The 24,500-nt window shown below is 43.3% G+C and overlaps 1 protein-coding gene across 6 annotated transcripts in view; it reads right to left on the reverse strand.

Moving 5' to 3' along the window:
• Window positions 1–24,500, reverse strand: part of Hipk (Homeodomain interacting protein kinase) — a 102,315-nt gene that overhangs the window by 70,253 nt on the left and 7,562 nt on the right. For all 6 annotated transcript variants that reach the window (XM_070536253.1, XM_070536254.1, XM_070536257.1 and 3 more), the window contains exons 2-3: window positions 6,616–6,698; window positions 1,901–2,210 (exon numbers count right to left, since the gene is read on the reverse strand). In XM_070536253.1, coding sequence (XP_070392354.1) covers window positions 1,901–2,210; window positions 6,616–6,686 — 381 coding nt within the window. In that variant the 5' untranslated portion in view covers window positions 6,687–6,698. The remainder of the gene's footprint in view (window positions 1–1,900; window positions 2,211–6,615; window positions 6,699–24,500) is intronic.

Here is a 24,500-nt window from a genome sequence, read left to right on the forward strand (position 1 = left end):
AACATTCCCTGTGCCCGCTGAGCAAGTTTGTCTTGCTGACATGGTCAGTAAGGCATTTAAAAAATGCCGCATTTTAAATGTCATGAACAGTAACGAAGATGAGATGATTTGGCTGTTGACAGTGATAAGGAGGCTTTTACAGCAACAACATGGCTTGTGCGCAATGAGTTTCTGTTCTCAAGTAAGAACAAATTGCCAATGTCCTCCCTCTTAAAATATAGAAAATTGTGGTAAGTGAACAGTTAAGTGCACTCCATTTTTCTTTTCTTTAATTTGAAAGTCGGGGAGCATTTTACAATCGCGACCACTGGCCATTTAAAAGCTAGCTGTTAGAATCAGGTGTACATTACAATCGAAGGCAGGTTAGAAATGAGTATGATATAGAGTTGAGTGAGCATGAGGTGCTTGGTGCGCTGACACACAAATCCACAGGCTGTCTGTGCTCGGAGGCTAACCGAACACGCTCCGCTGACAACGCCCCGCTGCGTCAGTGCTCTGTGAACCACTCTCCCCCTTTTACCTCACTCAAACACGTCACCTTTCCTCCTCTACACCACAAGAGCCACACACTGCACACTACAGCCACTGCTGGCAGACAAGTTAAAACACATCGACAAGTCCAGACAACTGGACTCGGAACCACGGCTGGGGACCCAGTTGGACTTCCAACAGCGACAAATTGGACTACGAGCTGTTCAAAAACAGTTTTTTTTTTTCTCTCCACACACCGCAACACAGTTCCCATGAGATGCTGGTATTTAAAGTAGTTTGCCTCTGCGATGAATTCATCAAAATGAGCAGGCTTAACCGGGTGATGCACTCATAGAAATTGTCTTTTGGTGTTGGACAGCAGTGTACTTTCCACTGCGTTCTTAGGTGATCCCCAACGTAATAAATGCAAGCATGACAAACAATCCTTGCAACATAAAAGCTTTATACTAAAAATTACTAGAGGGGAGTGTGGCTCTAGTGTCTTTGAGAGCCGAAAGTATGGCTGTTCAGCCAAAACGAGAATGATGCATAGCAAGTGGTTATGCCTAAACAGTCCTTCCGACTTCAAAACAGCTTTGCGACTTTGCATAATGATGATTTTCAACAAAATATTGCACTAAATATATATTTGCATTAATTGTGAATGAGCACAGAAACAGACCACCTTCATAAATTTAGAAAGCTATTATTGCTTGTAAATTGAGACAGACAAAGTGCAATAAACAATGCCACAAGGACACCCGAATCCACAAGCACGAAGATTGGACAATTCCGTGTATGGCTACCGATCGTGGCGGCTTAGTGGCAATGAGCTGGTCTGGCTATGCACCCGAGCATGACAGTTGAAGAATATCCCTAGTTCGCGAATGACCAGTCTGGCACCAAGAGTGTATTCTACCACGTGCCGAGCGAACTTCCTCCTCATCGACACCACAGTCAGGGCTCGCTCACACCAGCGACTTGCATAAATTGCACCACCGAGTTGGGCGCAAATGGTCGCAAATGGTAGCATTGGTCGAAAATTGTGACTTGAGTCAGTCGCTCGCTGGTAGTTGCGCAACCGTAGTCACAAGCCTACTGACGCAATCAGCAGCGCAAGAGCAGGATGTCTGTACGGGCAGACGCTTGTTTCATGTGGTGATGGAGGTGTGAGCAGACGGGAACGAAAACAACTGTGAACATTTCGGGGACGACACGTAGGCCCCGTTTGCCAGTGTGAACAACGGCCACCCCGAGTTGCTCCATGGTCACCTGTCGCAATCGCTCTCACAATGCCTGTCAATGGCCGGTGTGAATGAGCGCCAACGGCGGCACTACATCCATCATTCCCGTGGCAGCTGAATGATCTGAAGTGCGCGAGTTCCCTACAGCGATTGCTTGCCGAGACCCTCTCCTCCGATCTCCTCACCTTGGAAGTGTTGGGAGCCACGGTGGCGGCCTTGTTGTGCTGGCGGCTGGAGCTTCCCCCGCCAGCCCAAGCAGCATGCGAAGAGGAGGAAGAGGGTTGGCGTCTGGCTGCTGCTGCTGGGGCCGGCCCAGGAGCATGGTCCGGTGGCGCCCGACGCTTGAGCCCCGCCCGCTTCAGCTCACCCCCGCCACCACCACCCAGGGCATCCCACTGCTGGGGCGGATGCTGCTGCTGTTGGCTGGACGATGAGGAGGAGGACGACGAGATGTCGCTCACCTGGTTCTGCTCCAAAGTGGACAGCCGCTGGGCACTGCGGGGGACAGACACAGAGAAGCTTTAACGTCTCCCACTCGGGGAATGCTGGGCAACATCAAACACCAGTCTGTTCTGTGAACACTAGAAAAAAAGACGTAACCTCCAACATAACCTGCTCTGTTGATAGCTAGGACAGACGATATTACAGTAGAACCTCATTAAGTTGACCCATGTAATTTGGAAAAATCAGATAATTCGGACTCTTCCTTTGATCCAAGCAGGCGCATGCATTATTTAATGCAGTGAAACTCATTAATTAGGACGTATTTGGCCGCACATCGGTTCATTCAGACAACTCTCAGAGCTTGGTAAGCACAGAGCGCCTTAATACAAAAGAGCAAATGGTGTAAATGTACAATCCAAACGAAACGATGGAGTTCACATCACCTTAGTCATCAGTGGAAATTGTGCATGAATGACAGCAACGTCGGAATGCTTCGCGCCTATAACAGCCTTTGAATTTAAATGTCTTTGAATTTACCGCCACGCATATCATCACTTTGGCCACGTGCCTTCACGACTACATGTAGCCACCATCCTCATTTTGTGCCAATAGTGGTCACGGTACTGTCCGTTGTTGCAGCAAATGGCAGTTTCCTTTTGACTGAGGGCATGTGTTGGCCATGTGCCTTCAGAACCACAAGGTCGCTGGTCCATGATCATGGACCAGCGACCTTGCATGGTGACCACGCAAACAGTAGTTTCATTTTCAGTCGGTGCAAAGCTGTCGAGGATGAAGAGCACCATCTACATTGCGACGGGTGGCAACACTGGCGAAAAAATAATAATCGGGATGTGCGCATGGTAGTGAAAAGACATGTGCCGTGGCCGCGCTGCGAAGGCAGTCGCGAGACCTTCGCCGCTGTGAGCACTAATCAGTGGCAAGATGACGAGAACAGCAGCTTTTGCACTGCTTTTGTGCGAAATAGAAAAAGTATTTGCTGATCCATTCAGTAAATAAAAGCGCGTTGACATAGTGAGCGCTTGTTTATTTTCTTGATATCCTCAATAATTTGACATTCGGTTAATTTGCACATTTTTTTCGGGCTCGCGAAAGTAAAACTAACGAAGTTTTACTGTATATGTTCTTCTGGTTCCTGGCTTTCAAAGGGCAGACATCGAAGTTGATTGAGAAGCGCAACACAATGCGCAAGAATGAATGTAACACACGATATCAGGACCTTAATTCCATACTGCAGATGTGCCAGTAAGCAATACTTTTCTGACATTGTGCAAAAGGCTTGCAACGTGCTCCCAACAGGCCGGCAAGATGATCACACCATCGTGTAGTCTCCCAATAATCGTGAGAAAGGTGGATAAGAGCTGCTAGTTGCACGGGGTTCCTTTCTTTGGCCATCCCATCTTATCCTTCTACTACTGTAAGCAAGGTGTAGAACTGAAAATTTTCAGGGTACGTTCACGTTCATACTTTTGGGTTCAGTTCAACTTCAGCTGTGGAGCGAAAATTGCAATGGTTTGAACTGGTTTAGAACTTTATGAAACAGCTCATACAAGTTTTGAAAAAAACCTTCGCATGCCTTCAGCTGCCAGAATAACATGTGGTGCATTAAAAGAAATTTTGATTGGGTATTACGTAGAAGTACAACAAACCATTTCTTTTCCCTCTTTTTTTTTTTTTGCACAGGCATTAGGCACCAAGCACTGTTATCCATAAGCATGTCAGAAATATCACATTCTGAGGGCTTCATGATGCCCTATGCACCTATCCAATGTGTTACAGCTAGTTCTGAATTGTGTCACATTAAATGACAATTTAATTTGTGCTTTCTTGCAAAGTCTGAGGAATTTTGGCACCCTGACACAGTTGCAGGGTTGGCGGCTACGTAATAAAGCTAAGCCAGAGAGACCCAAATTTCTGTGCCAGTACTCCTCTAATGTTGCTCGTGCTTGTTGTCCTACTGCAAAATATAAATTACAATACTACTTGAATTAATGCTCACCTACCCATCAATTACGGTTTCATTTTTGTTAAAATAAAGAAGGCACCTAATTCTAAGAGAACATACAATGTCATTTTGTTTGCAAATGCAAGCAATTGCAATTAAACAATTTCACAAACACTTCCTGCACATTTGTGACTAAACCATAAGATTTCAAGAGAACAGACAGGTGGGATAGTTGGCAGTGCACATGTTGAGGCATAGTGCAAAAAATACATGCGGACAACAGTGTCTTCGTTCCCTTCTGTTGTACTCGTGCTTTTTTGCGTTTTGCCTCAAGTCATAAAATTTTTGTTGAAATACTTATTTTCAAGGTGTCTGCTGGTTTTATAATATTTAGAATAGATAAATAAATAATGTAGTTAAAATTAAAAATTAATTAAATTATGGGGTTTTACGTGCCAAAACCACTTTCTGATTATGAGGCACGCCGTAGTGGGGGACTCCGGAAATTTCGACCACCTAGGGTTCTTTAACGTACACCTAAATCTAAGTACACGGGTGTTTTCGCATTTCGCCCCCATCGAAATGCGGCCGCCGTGGCCGGGATTCGATCCCGCGACCTCGTGCTCAGCAGCCTAACACCATAGCCACTGAGCAACCACGGCGGGTAAAAATAATGTAGTGAAAACACTGATTATATCTTTCACATTAACAGCCACTGCCACAAACCCACGAATAAAAAGTTAATTGGCAAAAAAAAATCTATTTGTAGCTATTAACGATGACTAAAAACAAACATGAGTAAGTAGCACGGACACTTTAAGCTGAACTCAATGCACATAGTGCAACATACTTATGGGATAAGTAATGCTATAAAGGCCTAAATTTACATTTCAGATATCGCTTATTAATATCCAAGCACCTCAAAATATAGTCCGCTTTCCTTAAGTTATAATAAATTATAAAAATTGTTCAGTTGTTGCTAAGTGTTCTTGCCATGGAGAATTTCCCCGCGCTGCAGAAGCAACCTCGGTCACTGAAGGCACAGTACAAGCTGCATCTATCTAAACATTGGGGATGCCCCAAGCCCAAACAGTACCCTCCACTACAACACAGCATTGGCAATGCTCCGCGTAGACAGTGTGTGCTGACTATGCGTCCAGTGTACAGGTGAATCGACTATGCATACAGTGGAGTCATCCAATGAGGACCCTGTGGCAAACCACACGACTCCAATTTCTGAGGACCTCCGTGATTTTATTTAAGCATCTACACTGCAACATAAGCTTCACGAAAGAAGGAAAGAAAGACTGTTCCCAAGGAAGCAATCTGCAGACTGAGGTGACATCTGCTCTCGTAGAATGTCAGTAATGGCGACCCGGGACTGAAATTGCGGTCAAACTGTTTTAGAACGGTTCCTCCAATAAGTTGCACCTCACGTTCAGTCCCAAGATGACAGAAAAAATATTTTGAAAAGAACAGTTCAGTTCCAGTTTTCGGATTGGTTCGATGAGATATTTGCAGTATTTTTTTCTTGACAAATGAGGCAAGCAACAGTGCCAAGCGTAACACTGAACAATTTGGGCCATAAAATGTGATCTTGCTGCAAAATTTCAGCAAGAACAGAGCAGCAACAAGTGCAAAATCTTTTTTCCATGATTTAAGAAATAATTAAACACATGTCCCTATACACAGACACATGAGCACAAGGCATTTTTTGGAATACAGTGGCATAGCGCTGACTACAGGGGGGGAGTGGCCTCTGCTTTATCTGCAGCAAAATATTGCAGTCCACTCTGTTCCTACTTGCTTTCGTGTCCTTTCTCGCTTTTTGAGATATTGCAGCGTCTTATTATTCATTCACTTATTTATTTATTTGTTATTATGGTTGTTTATTTGTGCACTTGGGTAATTTATTACCCTATAATCTTTTATCCCACTGCCAGGAAATAAATCAAAACAATGGCATAACTAAGGATTTCTTTGACAAGTAATTAAACTATTGCATTACAGAGTCAAATTTTTTATGCTAATAATTTGTCAGAAGTTGTCTCCAGAAATTGTATGTTTGTGTAATTTTTATATATGTTATGTCTTATCTTCTCAAATGACCCTTCTACAGGAAAAGATTTCTTGATTGTATCTATAAGTATCAAAACTTTCAAAAGATATTACATGGCTTTTTTCATTGATGTGCATTTCTGCGACCTAATATGCAAAAATGCATATATCTTCCTCACGCCACTCTTTTGGTGGTGCGAGGGGACTCGGGCTGTGCAATTGTACCATCTCCTACTATGAGGTGTGTGTGTATATATATATATATATATAAATTTATGGTTGGGATTCAGAAAGTTGGTAGCGCCCTCACCAGAAAAAATGAAAACTTTCTGCCTATGTACTGCTGCGTACAGAAACATGAAAGAATGTGTGAATGGCCAAGCGAAAGCCATACAGCTCTAGAAGGGCGAGAGGAGAAGCTGGGCAGCCGCTTACCAGCTAGTGTCCTCCAGCCGCCTCTTCTTGAAGCTGTGGTCCGGATAGACTTCCGAGGGACGGTCCAGCATCCCACTCGAGCCCTGTACGAGACAGTTCACACATGGGCAAGTTCAGTTACCAGTGACTTGCTACGAGAATGCTTTTCATGCTTTAGTATACATGCTGCTTGGCTGTTACAGACCTGCCAACTTAAAGGTTTGAGAAATGCTACAGTGAAAGCCGAAAGATAGCAAAAGTTTAGTGCAAGATATTAAGGATTGTGTTATTACTCAACAAAGCTGACTGTTCGTATAATAATTTGCAGATCTTGTTCTGTACGGATGCTGTGAACAGCCAGATTCCTTCTACAATCATAGCAAGAATAATCTGCACTGCAGACAAATGAAAATATTTATGAATTTTATTCCTGAAATATTCGCAAAGCGGCTGACAAAATTATAAACTGGTTTTCAAGCGGGTAGCACCTCTGTAAGTAGCTCCACATGTACAAGCGGATCCAAGAAATCAAGGTGGAAACAGTAATTGCATTTGTAGCTTTCGAAATCAGTTTTGCCTTAAACTGGTCACGGATTAAGAATTGTTAAATTATTGCTGCCAATACCAATACAACACTTGTTAAGTTAAATAAACCAGCAATTTTAAGATGGAAACATAGTAAATGTAGGCAGGGATGTTGTTTCATAGACTTTCATGCTGCAACTACTTAAGGGTTTGTAGCAGCTTCTGCAACAATGTTAAGGGTTTCCTAAAGCATCGAAGGCTCTTGCAAAGTGTTTTTGAGGACTAAGTTAATCTCATGTGCACTAGCCCTTCGGTTCCACAAAAATAGCTTCAACATCAAGTACAAAAATTTTTTTCTGACACATGGAACAAACAAAACTCTTAAGCCATTTAGGTGCAAACCACAACCAACCAATAAAACCATAATTCCCTACCACAGAAGCCATTGCCTAGATTGGCTTGACTTGTTTATTGATTATGAAGCTTACCAGATATAGAGATTGAGAACAATATGCAGAAAGAGGTCCCTCAGTCATAGAGACCAGATTATTGACAAATGCTTATTTCTTCCCAGTGGTCGGGGCTGCAGCCTTTTAGTGTACACACATGAATTATGGGTTAAGAAGTGCTTTAGCACGAACTTTATGGTGCCTATAAATGCCTACTTCAATTCTTTCAGGTCTATGCATACTTATTTTTGTGTTTAGAGCCTGGAAACTTTTGGTAGGGGCATTCATTTCGCTTTGAAAGCACATTACTCTCTCAATGAGACCTAGCAACATTGGCAGATGCTGTTGCTAATGACAATGTACTTGGCAATGTGAGTTAGCAAATAAGGGCTTGCATAGCAATTTTTATTGATCTTCTGAAGGTATCTCGCTATCTGCATAACATTGATGGTGGGGAGGGGGGGGGGTGTATACTGCAAGTTTCCACCTGTTGCATGTTCGTTTTGTCTGCTACTCATACGATACATACCATATCATACATAATACATAATGCTAGATTTTGTGTTTTCGTGTATGCGAAGCGTAACCATGTAGGTAATATAATATTGATGCACTTGTTGTTGAAAAGTGTGGTGATCTGCCTCATGTTTTCCTGTTGTCTTTTTGAGAACTTGTTGTATCTTATTACATGCCTATGATGATGAAAGCCCGCTCCCTGTATGGGTCTGCAGAAGACCTACAGTATTGATAAATAAATAAATAATAAAGTGCTGAAGGCGCCTGTCTCCTTCTGACGCCTACCCCAGTCCAGTCAACTGCAACTTTAGAAGCAGAGGAAATGGACATGTCCATTAAGTAGACAATTACAGAAAGAACCCCCCCCCCCCCCCCGGGCAGGTTAGCAATGACAGAAACAAAGGTAACAAAAAGTCTGTTTCTTCGGCAGCGCACATGTAACTTCATGCTACACTGAAAGTGGAGATTAGAGAGAAAAATGCAGAGCATTTCGACAGAGGTGTGCTGTTGGTTATGGCTTGGATGAAGCGCCGACTGTAGGGCATAGTATGTGTATTTTAAATGGAAGCATGCAAAGTTTGCTGGAACCACCATGGCATGTAGTTATACCAGCTTATGGCGGTTCATCTAAAGCAGCAAACTCTACCTCCTTGACCTGTTCTTTTTATTTAAATTAGTCTACGTAAGGAGGCACATGCTGTTCTGCTATAACATGTGATCATACAACAAACAAAAAAAGCTTCGCAAAGAATATAGTCGTAGCAATGTAGAAAAAGTCCTCACAGAACACTTCTTGTGAACAGTTCACGAGGCATGACATAGCTACTGCAGCATAACACCAGTTTAATGCATCGCATGTGTATTGCAGCAGCTGTCGAAAAAGGTTCAGCATGATTGCGGTCTGCATGAACAAGAGACAAATGTTTTCAGTTTGTTTGTTTGTTTTTCTCGAAGAAATTTTCAATGTCTCCGAGGGAAATGCTAGAGAATCCCAGTGAGTGTAATGCCCTCAAAAATACGAAAACATTTTGTTCCCTGCTGTTGATACTGAGCACTTGTTTTCGTCCAATAAAAGCTTATTGTGAGTGAGAAGAGGCACAATTTTGGACTTTAACATCTAGAGATGATAATCATGTGTTACTGTGATAGGTTTTAAAGACATTTTTAAATGTAAGTTATTCAATGCTTCTTTTCTTACTGAAACACTGCTTGACTTCAATTCATTAAGCATGAATTTCACCTTGTATCACTAAGTGTTTTGCGGCTTTCCTGGCATATTGCATTTTTTGTGCGGGCTTTATTTTATGCAATTTTTGGCAGATAGCATGGCTAATAAATATGTGCTACCTGCTCACTGTGTCTGAACAGATGTATTAAACATGTTGGTTGCAGCATGCAGGTTGACAAAAAAACAACCTCCCAAGTGTCCCATCATTACCCCACAAGTGAATGCTACTTCAGGTTTCTTACCATGAAAATCGGCAATGAACATTCAATACAGGAAACAAGTTGTGGCATCTGAACAATTTATAGTTCTTATATTGGGCCCTGTGATGCCTAATATAAGGCTTTAATGCCTGTTTAAGGCGCCTAAAACCCACAATTTTAGTGCTTGGGAATCTGGCCTCTAGTCGTGTAACACTTAATGGGATCTCTTGCAAGAATAGAAACAGAAGCAAGTACAAAACGCAAGGAAGGTTGCTTTGGGGTACCTAGTTCACAGAAAATTCCAGGATTAGAATTCGGAATATCCAAACGAAACACTCAAACAAAATCCACCATGTACACCTAAGAAAAGAAAGTTTAAATGTTAGCCACTTGGTTCCTGGCCTGGACAATGCATTTTTCAATATTCAAGCATTTGCTACTGTGGAGGTTGGCAGCGAGATGACCACAGCCACGTTTAACCAAAAATTCCGTGGATGCAAGAGTGGCTGACTGACACATCAACTCGGCCTTGGAGCCGGGGACATTCTTCAGGATACGTCTTTGGACAGAGACACAGCTGCAGATAGCAGTGTCACTACATGATAATTTCACGGACTGCTACGAAACCCTACTGCAAGCAGTCACGTCGAAAATCAATATTAGGAATGGCATTCCAGTCATAAGGCACGGCCGGCATGGATATTGGCAAGGAACTACTACAAGCACAGATCACATAGGTGTAGCCTATCACAGGGTCGTGGTATCAAGGGGATTCTGGTGGCCACCATGACAACTGCTTGAAAGTTTCACCAAAAAGGTGTGCTTCTAAAAGACCATTCATCCAAGTACATCTAGCAATCTGCTAGTAGCCCAAGTGGGAGAGATGACTGAACGCTTTCACCGGGCCAAGGGGTTGCCAGGTTGTTTAAAGAGATGCCTCCCTTTTTCAGCAAACCTGCTCCCCCCCCCCTGCACACCAAAACTAGGAAGGAGCGTTGCTTCCCGAATGCTCCTCTCTCCACAAGGGAGGTGCAACTTGCTGTTTCGAGCCAACTTTCTTCACGTAAAGTTTAAGGCCTTTTCAAAAGACAGAGCCATCTTCACTGTAGGGACCAAACAAAGCCGTCACACAAGAGAGACAGCCCGTCACATCACCTTCAGATTTATTCTCAAACTCCTGCACACGCTCCCTGGCAGCCACCTTCCCGCTGTCTTCTTTCCTCTCTCCATTGCATCACACTCCGTGTAGCAGATGATACTACTTGAAGCAAGGCACTTCAGCGCTTCCCTCAGAAGCAGGAATGGCAAAAGTGTTCCTTCATTATTTCGGACAATCCAATTGGGCTTATGGAGTGTCAATTTACCCGGTGTGGGGACTGGAAAAAAAAAAATGTTTTTCAGGAGGAAATCCGGTGTATGTTTTTAAGGTGCTCCTAAGCTTCTGTAGAAGAAAGAACTGATGCCTTCGTCACTCCCCCATGACCTCCTACTCATCTTGACCACGAAGTCTCTCTTCACATGAAGACACAGCCGATGGCGGGAGCTTGCTAACCCTTCGCGTGATGACCCAAAAGCGTAATCCAGCTATTGTTTTGAGACACCATGATGGCACGACACTGTGCTCAGACAGACCAACTATAGCAGCACACACATCCAGGTGGCAAGTGTTACACATCTAATTTCAATAAGATACAATGAAATATCAGGACAAAAGCCAACACGTGGTTTCCCAATGCATACATAAGGCCAACTGAAAAAGTCTCCGCGGAGACACGTGGACAAGCCGAGAAAAAGCAAGGACGAGTGCTATGTTTTTTCTCGGCTTGTCCTCCTGTCTCTGCACACTTTTTCAGTATGTATTTCAACCAACTAGCCCTCCTAAGTATCTGCTCTCCTAAGTATAATTTCTAGTACAAGGGTCATTCAAGTCAATCCGGGACTTTCTTCAAAAACAAATAGAAGAACAAATTTCAAAGAGTGGAAAAAGGATTTATTTTTCACATAACCTTCAGGTACAGATATACACTTATCCCAACATTTAACAAACACCTGAAATGCTTCGGCATAGAATGACTTATTACAACGATGGAACCATTGCAGGACATTTTTCACTTCATGAGTGTTCAAATGTTTTCCTCCAAGGAATTCCTTCAGGGGTGCAAACAGGTGGAAATCACTTGGTGCTAAGTCAGAGCTATATTGTCTGCCAGCCAAGTTCCTGGATTGTTTGGAATGTGCGTTGAGTGGTATGCGGTCATACACTGTTTTGCAAAAAGACCACATCGTTTGTGATCAAACCAAGACATTTCTTCCATAAACTCTTGTGCACATCACGCAGAACATGGCAATACAGTCGAACCCACTTATAGCAATATTGAAGTGCCACGAAAATTCCATTGTTATAACCGATAATTGTTATGACTGGGTTGCATGAAAAAAATTAAATAAGGGGACGGCAGAGCTGATATGAGCAAACTATATAGGCAGGGATGCCAGTGACCCTCCCCACCACCTTGCTCCGCCCGGCTGCTAAATGTGTTCACTCGTTTAACTGCTTCCTGGGCACTCCGATCGCGTGTAACAAGCCGTGGCTGTCAGCGTTAAAGAATGGCACTGCTATAACAACTGCAAAGAGGTGTCACGGGTGGCAAGCGATATGCGAGCACCGTCGAGGCATCGCATTGATGACCCCAAAAGGGGCCCTTTAAATATTGCGAGAAGGCTGCCGTGGCAGCCTGTCAGAATGAGAAATTAGAACAAGCATCTCACCACGTACATCTCAATGGCTTGCACGTGAAAACCCTATCTCCGTCAGCATTGCATGCTTTACGCGAAGCTTGCCAACATCCTTCTCCAAGGCATCCAGGTGCTCCACGTAGTGCAGTGGAAGGTTCCTCATGAAAACAAACCTCCGGAGGGACTGAATCACCTGCCGGGCCTCCTGTGAGGGCAACATTGAGGCTGCCTGCCCTATCGCATCGTCGCTGCCGTCGTCGCCGTCGCTATCTGATGCATGCACGTTCGCGACAATTGTCTCGTCGGTTAGAAGCACTTAGTTTCCACATCTATAGCTGTGCACTTTCTTTTCACCGGCAACGTCGTGCATTGCCGATGATCAGCAGGCGAATCAGCCATCTTCCGTTTCGGCAGCGAGTCAAGCGAAGCTGGGAATCGCGTGGCCAGGAACGACTTCGACACAACCAACAAAAATGAACGCGAGCAATTAAGCTGCTCGCAGAGCTGCACTGAATGAGGAGCCAGCGAGTAACATGCGAGCAATCTGCTTGCGGCGAAGTTGGCGCGGTCCATTTGTGTTTTGTATGCTGGGGCGGCGTAGAGCGATGGGTGCAGCCCCTTTGTGTTCGAAGGGGTGGAAGGGTGACGGGAGAGAGCCACGTGGAGATGGCTGGAAAATGAGCGCACGGCGGCTCTTGTAGCAGCGGCCCATCGTGGAGCGGCTCGAATTTCTCGCTTCCCTTCTTTCTTTTCAAGGATTTCGCATTTCACTACCTTTCGGCTCGGACACCCAGCAACCAGACTTCATCGTTATAACCGATAATGCGGCATCGGGGCATTGTAGTAACCGGGTTATTTCACCATGGAAAACATACAAAAGTCGACGGTGCAGCAGCTTCTCATTGTTATAACCGACATATAGTTAAAGCCGGTATCGTTATAAGTGGGTTCGACTGTAGTACTAACTGTTTATGGTGACACCATGTGGTAAGAAATAAACGTGAATGATTCCCTGTTTATCCCAGAATACACTTCCCATCACTTTACCAGCAGACACAGCTGTTCGAAATTTCTTAGAAGGTGGTGATTCCATATACTTTCACTGCATTGATGCTCTTTTGGATTCTGGGGTGAAATGGTGAACCCATCTTTCATCACATGTCATGATGCGATTCAGAAAACCCTGGTCTTCCCTTTCATAGCGTTCCTTCAGTTCTCTACAGAGTTCAACTCTTCTCTGTCTGCTTTGGGATTCAGCATGTGCTCATTTTTTGGAACAACAAATGATCATGAATTATTGTGTTCACTGTTCCTAACCACAGATTACACACCCTTGCAATTTTACGACAGGTTATGAGACGATTTCCTACGATCAGCTGCTCCACGCACTGAACGTTCACAGGAATGGCTATTGTGGACTGTGATCCACCATGATTGCGAGCATCAGTAATATAAGTATGGCCATATTTGAAATGCTTACACCATTCAAATGTCTTACTGCGACTGAGTGTCACATCACCGTATTGAGCCTGAAGTCTTCTTGTAAATTTCAGCAGGTTTTACACCCTTGTTCACTAAAATCGCAACATGCTGTTCCACGTAGACGTTCACACTGTTGTCCGCCATCTTGAATAACAGTCTATCCAGAAGCGCGGAAAATGAGCGCCGTCTACCAGTAACAGGACGCATGTGCCAGTTTCTGCTGCACACGAAGCCTCCAGCCTAGTCCATTTAAACTGGGAAAGAAAAAAGTCCCAGATTGAGTTGAATGACCCTCGTACATTGGGCTCTTTTTTCTTTAACCTATTTAGCGCTCATCCTTGTTTCTTCTCAGCTTGTCCTCGTGTCTCCGCTCAAACTTTTTCAGCATCCATTTCAACCAACTAGCCAAACTATCTGCTCCCCCTAAGGCCAAGCTTGCCGGAAGTTGACTGCGACTATGGCATTCACATGCTTATAGTGCAGTGACAAGCGAAAGTGATCCTGCCAAAGGAACTCAAGCATACAAAAACATGGTACAGTCGCTGTTTTTCTGTCGGAGCCACAAATGATAAGATGGTGGTGCAGAAGGCATTGTGGTCCATCACAAAGCAATATTGCCCATCTTCAGGGCAAGGGCAGCACTCCCAGGGAGCACAGACTGCTACTAAGTCAAACGCAAATTATGCTTCTACATCACAAGTGATTTTCCTTTGGGGCATGAATTCCACAGCTTGACAAGCAGTTCCAACTCGAGCATATTGAGCCCACTATGGTCGGCCTTTTTTCGCTTTTTGCTTAACAGCCTTCATGAGAATGAGCCTATGGATTTTGTAGACGGCAGGTACATGTGTTAGTACCCTCATTGATAGCAACTCTGACTACTTCGGATTTATGCTCACCTAAATATAGATCTACAGGCATGTACTATACTCATGGAATTAAATGCAACAAAGAAACCTAAGTAGAACCCTCCATGTGTAAAATTACTGTGCCACACGTAGCTAAGACTTCCGTGCGCCTCGTCATCAGCGCACACGGCAAAAACTGCTTTGTCATGTCACCATGAACCTGGTTACTGAAAGTGATGCGGACTATCTGAGTGTACAAGCCAAAAGTGCGCCAGTGTCACATGAACTGCAGATGTTCAAGCCTTTTATTCTACATGTACAATCAGCCTCTCTATATGGCCTTCAAAGATGACAAAAAAGCATTTGGTTTAGTAGAGATACCAGTAGTCATAGAGGCATTTCGTAATCAAGGAGTACAGGAGGCTTACGTAAATATCTTGGAAAATATCTACAAAGATTCCACAGCTACCTTGATTCTCCACAACAAAAGTGGACAGATATCTCTAAAGTATTCAAGCTATTAAACTGGGAAGGCTTAGGAGCGAGGATCAGCGGCGAATACATTGGCAGCCTTCGGTTTGCAGATGACACTGTCCTGCTAAACAATGGGGACGAGTTACAACAAATGATTGAGGACTTCAACAGAGAGAGTGTAACAGTAGGGTTGAAGATTAATATGCAGAAGGCAAAGACAGTGATAAATAGCCTGACAAGGGAACAAGAGTTCAAGATCGACAGTCAGCCTCTAGAGTCTGTGAAGGAGTACGTTTACCTAGGTCAATTACTCACAGGGGATCCTGATCATGAGAAGAAAATTTACAGAAAAAAAATGGGTTGGAGTGCATATGGCAGACATTGTCAGATGCTGATTGGAAGCTTACCATTATCACTGAAAAAAAAAAGGTGTACAATTGATGCATTCTACCAGTGCTAACATATGGAGCAGGAACTCTGAGGTTGACAAAGAAGCTCAAGAACAAATTAAGGACTGTGCAAAGAGCAATGGAATGCAAAGTGGTATGCGTAACGTTTAGACAGCAAGAGAGCGATGTGGATCAGAGAGCAAATGGGGATAGCCGATATTTTAATTGACATTAAGAGAAAAAAATGGAGCTGGGCAGGCCATGTAATGCATAGGTTAGATGACCATTGGACAATTAGGGTTGTGCACTGGGTGCCAGAGAAGGGAAGCGCAGTCGAGGACGACAGAAGACTAGGTGGGGTGATGAAATAAGAAATTTTGCAGGCCCAAGTTGGAATTGGTTGGCACAGAAAAGAGATAATTGGAGATCGCAAGGAGAGGCGTTCGTCCTGCAGTGGACATAAAATAGGCTGATGATGATGATGATGAGCTACATAAACGTGTAGCTGCAGCACACGGTAATGAAATGTCCGCTCCACAGCCTAACACCTTACATGCACTAGTCTGACACAGTTGGGTAGATGGTGAATGCTAAGTGAAGGCCACAGACTAGGTGCTAGAGTTCTTGTTATTGGCAAGAGTACAGCTAAGGTGTACGTTCCGTTTCATACTTTAGTAGGCAACACTGCTGAATTCACAGAAGTCGGAAGTCTCAATCCACAGAAGTCTCAATCCACACATTTCACAGTGCCACTGCTTTCGAACGGCAACTGTTTCTATAGAGTAACTATTTTATACATTACAATTACAACTTCCAGAAGTACAGTTATGTCAAATACCGTATTATTTGTGCACATTTGTGCTTTCAATGTGCAACAAGACATGTTCCAGCCAAGAACACAACAGGTGCGCTGTGGCAGCTGATCGCAGAGAGGTGTCCCTCCGCTCGTTCAATGTTCATAGGTTCGGATATACTACAACCTCCACATAATACCGACACCATATTCTGCAACCTAAAAGTACAATACAATGTAAAATCATTACATGACGCATACCTATGCCTCTCACAGGTAACTCACAATTTTTTCAGACGCAAATGCAACCAGCAGGCTCTGTCTAGATTTCGTAGCACTGCCTACTCTGTATGAAATGAACTATAGGCATTCCTCTTTGCAAGTGCACATGTAGCTCAACATGACTGGCTCGCACGGCCACGGTAGAAGTTCCTTTAGAAAAGGGAAGCCATCACCAAGCCTGCCGTATGCACCTGTTTAGACACACCTGCTTGTCGGCCAGCAGGCATGTGCACGAATCGATCCGACATGAAATACCCCTCCATTGTGCCATTGTACAGCAGCACTTGGTCTATATACTTAACCTGGGATGGATATTTGGCATCTTCAAAAAGACATGGGCACTTTCATTCCGTTTAGTATCCCCAATTTCTTAAAAGTGCATACACACGTGGCCATAGTTAAGAAAACAAAAATTAGGATGGCTATAACTTGACATTTTTAAGCAAGGTATGCACTGTATACAAGAGCTGCTATGTACTGAAACGCAATTATTAAAAAAAAACACCCCAAAGAAGCATAAGGGCTTTGTAAAACCATCTGAGCAAAGCAGAGGGCTGTTGCTCTAACAAGTTCACTGTTGTCAATATGACATACAGTAAAGAGCCAACACATGAACAGGTATTCTTGAGCGATCAGTTTTGGCTATACAATCACTTTTCCAGGTTTTCCCATCACTCAGTTCGATATGCCCAGAAGCATAGAGACTCCAGCATTCCTGCACTCTAAAAACAGTTGACACATTTCTGGGACAAGCCTTTGCCCCACAACAATAATCATTTTCTTGCTTGTGTTTCCTTTCTTGATAACTCTGAACTCACTACTTTCTGTAAAGAATGCTATGTCATGCTTATGACGTGTATGCTGTTCATAACCTGTATCATGCATCATCATCATCAGCATGGTTATGCCCACTGCAGGGCAAAGACCTCTCCCATACTTCTCGAAGTACCCCAGTCATGTACGAATTGTGGCCATGTTGTCCCTGCAAACTTCTTAATCTCATCCGCCCACCTAAATTTCTGCCGCCTCCTGCTATGCTTCTTTTCCCTTGGAATCCAGTCCTTAACTTCCAGTTATCTTCCCTTCTTATTACCTGTCCTGCCCATGCCCATTTCTTTTTCTTGATTTCCACTAAGATGTCAGTAACTTGCATTTGTTCCCTCACCCAATCAGCTCTTTTCTTATCCCTTAACATTACACCCATCATTCTTCTTTCCATAGCTCATTCCGTCGTCCTCAGTTTAAGCAGAACCCTTTTCGTAAGCCTCCAGGTTTCTGCCCCATACGTGAGTACTGGTAAGACACAGCTGTTATATACTTTTCTCTTGAGGGATAGTGGCAACCTGCTGTTCATGATTTGAGAATGCCTGCCAAACGCACCCCAGCCCATTCTTATTCTTCTGATTATTTCAGTCTCATGATCCGGATCTGCGGTCACTACCTCCCCTAAGTCAATGTATTCCCTTAGCACTTCTAGTGCCTCGCTACCTATCGTAAACTGCTGTTCTCTTCCGAGACTGTTAAACATTACTTTAGTCTGCTGCAGATTAATTTTTAGACCCACCCTTCTCCTTTGCCCCTCCAGGTCAGTGAGCATGCATTGCAATTGGTCCCCTAAGTTACTAAGCAAGGCAATATCATCAGCGAATCGCAAGTTACTAAGGTATTCTCCATTAACTCTTATCCCCAACTCTTCCCAATTCAGGTCTCTGAATACCTCCTGTAAACACGCTGTGAATAGCATCGGAGAGATCGTATCTCCCTGCCTGACGCCTTTCTTTATTAGGATTTTGTTGCTTTCTTTATGCAGGACTATGGTGGCTGTAGAGCTGCTATAGATATATTTCAGTATTTTTACATACAGCTTGTCTACACCCTGATCCCATTATGCCTCCATGACTGCTGAGGTTTCGACTGAATCAAACGCTTTCTCGCAATCAATGAAAGCTATATATAAGGGTTGGTTCATGCATGCACTGTTAAAGAAAGGAAAAACACAAAATAGATTAGTATGAGGGGGGGGGGGGGGCATACGTGCATGTCGCGTGTGCCGCAGCTTTATTAGGCACTTTTGCAAACAACTGCATAGCGGTGTGGCAATGTTGCCATTGCCAGCAACCAGCACCCCTGTATCAGTATTTACAGCTAACATATGAAAGCTCACAAAATTTACAGCGGGCATACAAACGCTTGCGTTCATACAGCTCAATGCAGCGTTATACTGTGGGCAATATGCCTTCCACTCAGCGGTGCATTTAGTCTGTAGGGATAATCCATATACCTAAAAAACTAGTACTATTGCTGCATTATTCAAGCATGCGAAACAAAGCTTCATATTTCTCTAGTGCATCCTGATACACCAGTGATGGTTATCCACGGGGCTTAAGAGGAACCTTTACCGAGGGCCAGCTAAAACAATAAATTCTGGTTTTCTAAGCATGCCTGCCAACCTGCGTACATCAAAATGTGTAAATGGCATCTTGTGCGGCCACTACAGGTCAGCACAGGCACTAATTTCTTGTATGCAGTTTTTGCAATATTTTTCCGGCTTATCGTTTTTAACACCTTTGAAGGGACACTAAAGAGAAAAATGATTTCTTCTGTATCGGCAAACTACTCTTCTACAATATCGTAAACACCACTCTTACCACAATAAGATGCTTGGTAAGCCACGAAAAAAGCTCAATCGAAAAAAGTGTGTGACAATGCCTCCTTCCGCTGCACCATCTCGCTGCGACATCACGCATTTTGACAGCACCTTCTAGGGCCTCGTTAATTCTTTAGAGCTTCTAAAGGAACCAAAGATTGACCTTGGAGAGTTCCAGGAACTTTTGCTGCGCAAACGCGGACCGGATTAGAAAAAAATGCTGTGACATCCGTGGCATCCCATTGGCATCTCGGCGTTGGGGATTCGGCACCAAATTCAAAACTGAAACTTTGACCTGCATTTTCTTTTCTAATAGTTTAAAATATTATTTCAAAGTTACCGAAAATGGAGGTTTGAAAGAATGCTTTACCCATCTAAACTCATTTAGTGTTTTGCTTTAGTGTCCCTTTATTAAAAGATCGTTGTGAACAGAATCTATTTTTCATAAAACTTGACACATTAAAATCATAGAACAAGCACGCCTTTCGCAAAATGAACATTACAAAAACTTTGGGAGAGTGGGTGGTTATGTTTATCTGCCAAAACCACTATCTGATTATAAGCATACAGCAGTGCAAGGCTCCAGATAAATTTTGACAATCTGGGTTTGGGGGGCCACACACTGATTTCCCCATTCAAATATGTATGAAACAAGTGCTGCCAATAGACAATAGAATTTTAATTTAGGGCTCAATTTTCTTTTTTTATCCAATTTTCAAAAATCAACAGTGATGTACAAAGATTACAAATTCGCAACGGTACACTAAAACCAGCTATCTCAGTTCTGTAAACTAGTTCGAGCATCTAAATAGACAAATGTGACGTACAAGTTTCCAGCTTACACACCTTCTTTATTTATTTATTTATTTATTTATTTATTTATTAAAATACATTCCATGCCCAAAGACATTACAGATAGGAGTGGTTACATATGAGGTTTAAGAGGGTTCTGTGAAAGTCCTACTCACAAATAAGTGGTACTATTCAGAGCAGCGTATAATACATACATCTTGTCTGCTTTAATGTCTCTATAGAGCACAGTTTACACATGTGAAATATACTTGTAATTGTTAAGCTATAGAGTCGTAAATTTGACACTCGAGCTTTTCGAGGTTTAGCAATTCTCAAGAATTTTTCTTTAAAAATTGATGGCCTAAACTAAACATCTACCTGCTACTACAGATAAGTTTGAACTGTTTTTTTTTTTTGCTTAATTAAACAAACCTCATCAAATACATTTCAGCTTTCCTCTTAACATCCCAAAGCAGCACTGCACATAAATGACACTCGAGACTGCCCATTGACTTTTTACCCTCTGGAAATCATCATACACAAGCGTTTTTTTTTTTTTTTTTTTCAGACCGCCTTAATCAAAATGTGGTATCTGCAGCTAGGACTAAAAACAGATGTCGCGCCCACCGCATGTATACATCATGCACAAACTGAATGATGCAGAGCTTCGCTATGTTTAAGGGACACAAGCATAATGATTAAAATGCTGTACGTCACCTCAGTGCATTAAAAAAGTACTGACATATCTCACTAGGAAAAGTAAACTTCAAGATTGCCGCATTGGGAGCAGGATGACAGCAACGCATGCACTTCATATCCTGTATCAGTTTGCTATCTAGCCTTGTTTTGACAAACACACCTGTGTTGGTATGTTTCTGCTGTATAATTTTGCTTCGCATGTAAGCGCATTAGCAATTTTTCAGTATATAATCTATGTTTTTCATAAAACCTTCAGTTGATAGCACTGCTTGTGTTGTGCTTGCACCCTATGTCTCTGTCTCTTTACGTTCCAAGTTTTTGGACTATATCTTAGGAGTAGAATAAATGCGTCTCGAGCATAAATGATCACACTTTCCATAACCATCCTGAGGGTTGGCTAACAAAATATCTTAATTTGATGCTAAAGTTGCACAAAAATTCCAGACCTGTTGTCACTGACGTCATCACTCGGAGCAAAATTTGTTGACATTATGTAGTAATGAGGCTAATGTGGTGACATTTCTCATAAAAAGCTAAGAGTGCCACACACATTTCCTCTTTACTGTATTCACACATGGCAGCCAGTGTATTAAGACATCATCCTTACCCTCCCAAGTCCTGGGTACTGAAAACGAAATTAACCCTTTTCATTGTTAGGAAGTTTCTCTGCCAGGCACACTTATCTTATTATTCGAAGCACCCCCCATCATTCAAATGAAGACAAAATGTCAGCTGCACATCATGCAGGGAAGGGCTTGCCTCTTGTACATGCCCTCATCACGACAGCCACGTTTACATTTCCCATATCATAACACAAGCAAGTTGTGCTTGATGACTATGATGTCATATTAGTTGGGCAAACTGCTACACAGAACAGCTAGCTTTACAATTATGAAAAGGGTCTATTGGGCTGTAAGAAAAGTATGATATAAATAATATAGGCCACTGAAGTGTGCCAGTTCTAGGGTTTGAACTCTGGGGTTTAACGTCCTGAAGCTGCAAAACGGGCTATGAGGGATACTACCAGGAGGGAGGCAGGGCTCCGAATTACATTTGACCGTTTTTTTTTTTTTCTTAATGTGCATTCAAAGCATGGCACACAAGCATTTTTACATTCCACCCCTAAAATGCAACTTCCGCAGCTGGGAATCAGACCAGCAACCTCGTATCTAGTAGCAGATTGCTATGGCCATTGAGCTACTGCTGCGGGTTTAAAGAGCCCAGCCTCCTCATTTAAAGGGGAAAAAAAATTCCAAGACAGAAACAGTATGCCGATACGTCTTCAAGTAGACAAGATAGCTTGCAAGGTGCTCTGTGTAAAAAGCCATATTAGGTGGCTTGCCCATCACATCCGCACCCTAACCAAACTGACAGAAATGTCAACAGCTTAGAACAATCTCCTTCTATCACTGCCTTTTTGCATTTTCATGCAGACAAAGAACTTTCCGCATAAAATTCATCGATTGACAGAAAACATGACAGAATTTCCCACGAATGACATCAACAGCTGGTGCAACATGCAGCATGCACGCAAGTGCAACCATGTTGTCGATGGCTGGGCCAACGCATCATTTTTTATGCGAAGCATATTACGAGAGCTCAACCCAGCTCCTCAGGCGCGGCGGTGTCGCCTTCAATACCGTGTGACACCGTGACGTCACGACAGAGGGGAAACGGGGCTCCAACTCGCGCCGTCGCGGCGGTATATAAGCAGCTACGCTTGCCTCTGCTAGACACTCACGAGGCGAGATGCCTCCTGGAGACAGAGCTGCTCGTTGGAATGAGAAGCGAAGGTTGCGGCGTGCTACAGAGACTGATTTTCTAGGTGGCTTTGGCTCAACTCTTGCAAGATGGGCTGGGTGGCAATCGAACCAGGGTCTCCGGAGTGTGAGACGGAGACGCTACCACTGAGCCACGAATACGATGCTTCAAAGCGGTACAAAAGCGCCTCTAGTGAATGCGGTGTTGCCTTGGAAACGAGCTATTTCTCAGGCTCAGGCGTGCGTCGCTTGCTCAGGCGCACATTTCGTTGCCGCGCCGAACGCTGCGTTGCTCGACGCTCACCGCGTCCAATGCGGGGCGCGTAGTTGCTGCGCCGTAGCCCATTGTCTTACACCCCTTGGCGGGTCGACGGGAACGCTGTCGCGTTCCCCTCTTGAAGGCGAAGCAGAGTAACGCATGAGTTGTTTCTTCATCTAGTCGAACCAAATATAGCCAAGCAACAGCAGTTCACCAGGCTAAACAGTGGTTCAACAACTAAAATAAAGGCTAGTATGCTTCGCATCCTGGGCTTAACCTTAGCTAAGCCACAGCCATTTTTTGTTCAAGAAAGAAATGTGACGAAGAGGTTATTACTCGAATCTTTACTAATACAAGCGATATTGATGAACTGACACATGGCACCTTGCTTAATTCCCAATCAATAAAGCTATTACTTAAGCTGCATACTTACACCAATTATGAGCTTATCCCTACTGCACTGTGGACAAAGAACCCGTATGGGTTCTGAAACATTAATGAACTACTGACTGACAATGACCAGAAGCCTTTGCAAATTAGAGAATGCCTCAGTAATGGGTCACTGTAAATTCACTTCCATAAGGGAGAATCATGCAGATGTATTTGTGGTGAGGCTTACTGTTTAAGTTGGACTTCATACCATGTCCGGGGTTCAGGGTTGTACTACAAATCCACTCAGAAGTGATGAACTTAATGAAATATGAACAAATACTTGCTGAAACCAGGAAGCAAGAAGAATTGGACAAGTCTAATTTTCAGAACAAAAGCAAGACAAGTATGGTCATGATCTATGTGTGACTACTTGCCACAATGCTGCAATGTAAGCAAGAGGAAAATTTCCACATGCATGACAGAGCCTGTGCAGTGCCGACTGAGTGAATTAACAAGTCTGCAAGGTGATAATTTTCCTGTGGGGATACAACCTACATCCTGCATGCTTTTATGACCATTTTGAACTTCCTGTGCAGACTCCAGAATTGCTAACAAGGGTGGTATTCGGTAAGTGTGCATCAAGTGAACTGTCCATTTTCAAAAGATGAATTGCCAACAGAGACAGCACACTAAGAAGAAACAAAGACAAGACAAGGTGCTACTTGCAACTGTTTGCCGAGGTCAAAAGCGGCTGAATATATGGCCACGGGGAGGAGAAGAAAAAAGAGGGAGCACTGATTATGTGAATGCGCACGTGTGAGAACACGGAAGATGTATATGAAGGGAATCACAAGATTAACCAAAATCTAAAACTTATCTAAAAACACGCTTTCATTTGTGTAAATATTCAGAGACAAGAAGGCTGGCTTTCCATGTTTGATTTTGGGTGCAGCTTCGGAGGCGTTGAAAAAAGGTGAAGAAAGAAAAAGAAGCAGTGAAGAAGGTCAAACATTTGAAAAGAAAGCTAAACCAGCGGTGATAAAGTGGCACATAATCTTAAACACATCACCGTGAAATACAATGTTCCTGTGGCTCTTTCCGTGAAGCAAGAACTTGCTACTTTGTGCCGCCTGATTAGATCTGATGACTAAGAAAGTAGAGTGCTCTATTAAACATACAAACCCTTTTCTGAAGTGTGAAAAAAAGTGGTTGTATACCGCATACCACTGAAGTGTGGGAAAGAGAATATCGGGCAAACTGGTCTATGTATTACTGAACACCTGCAGGAGGCACAAGCTTTCGCTGAAAATGGTTATGGCTCAAACTTGCCACTTCATTGCAAGGCCTGTGGGAATGAGAATAAGCAAGTGTGTGAAGCAAGGCTGCATGATACAACAATAATATTTAAAACCAAAGATACTGTGGCGCGTGAACTGTTGGAGGCCAACCAGATTT

This window comes from Dermacentor albipictus, chromosome 3, assembly GCF_038994185.2.
Source record: "Dermacentor albipictus isolate Rhodes 1998 colony chromosome 3, USDA_Dalb.pri_finalv2, whole genome shotgun sequence".
NCBI lineage: Eukaryota > Metazoa > Arthropoda > Arachnida > Ixodida > Ixodidae > Dermacentor > Dermacentor albipictus.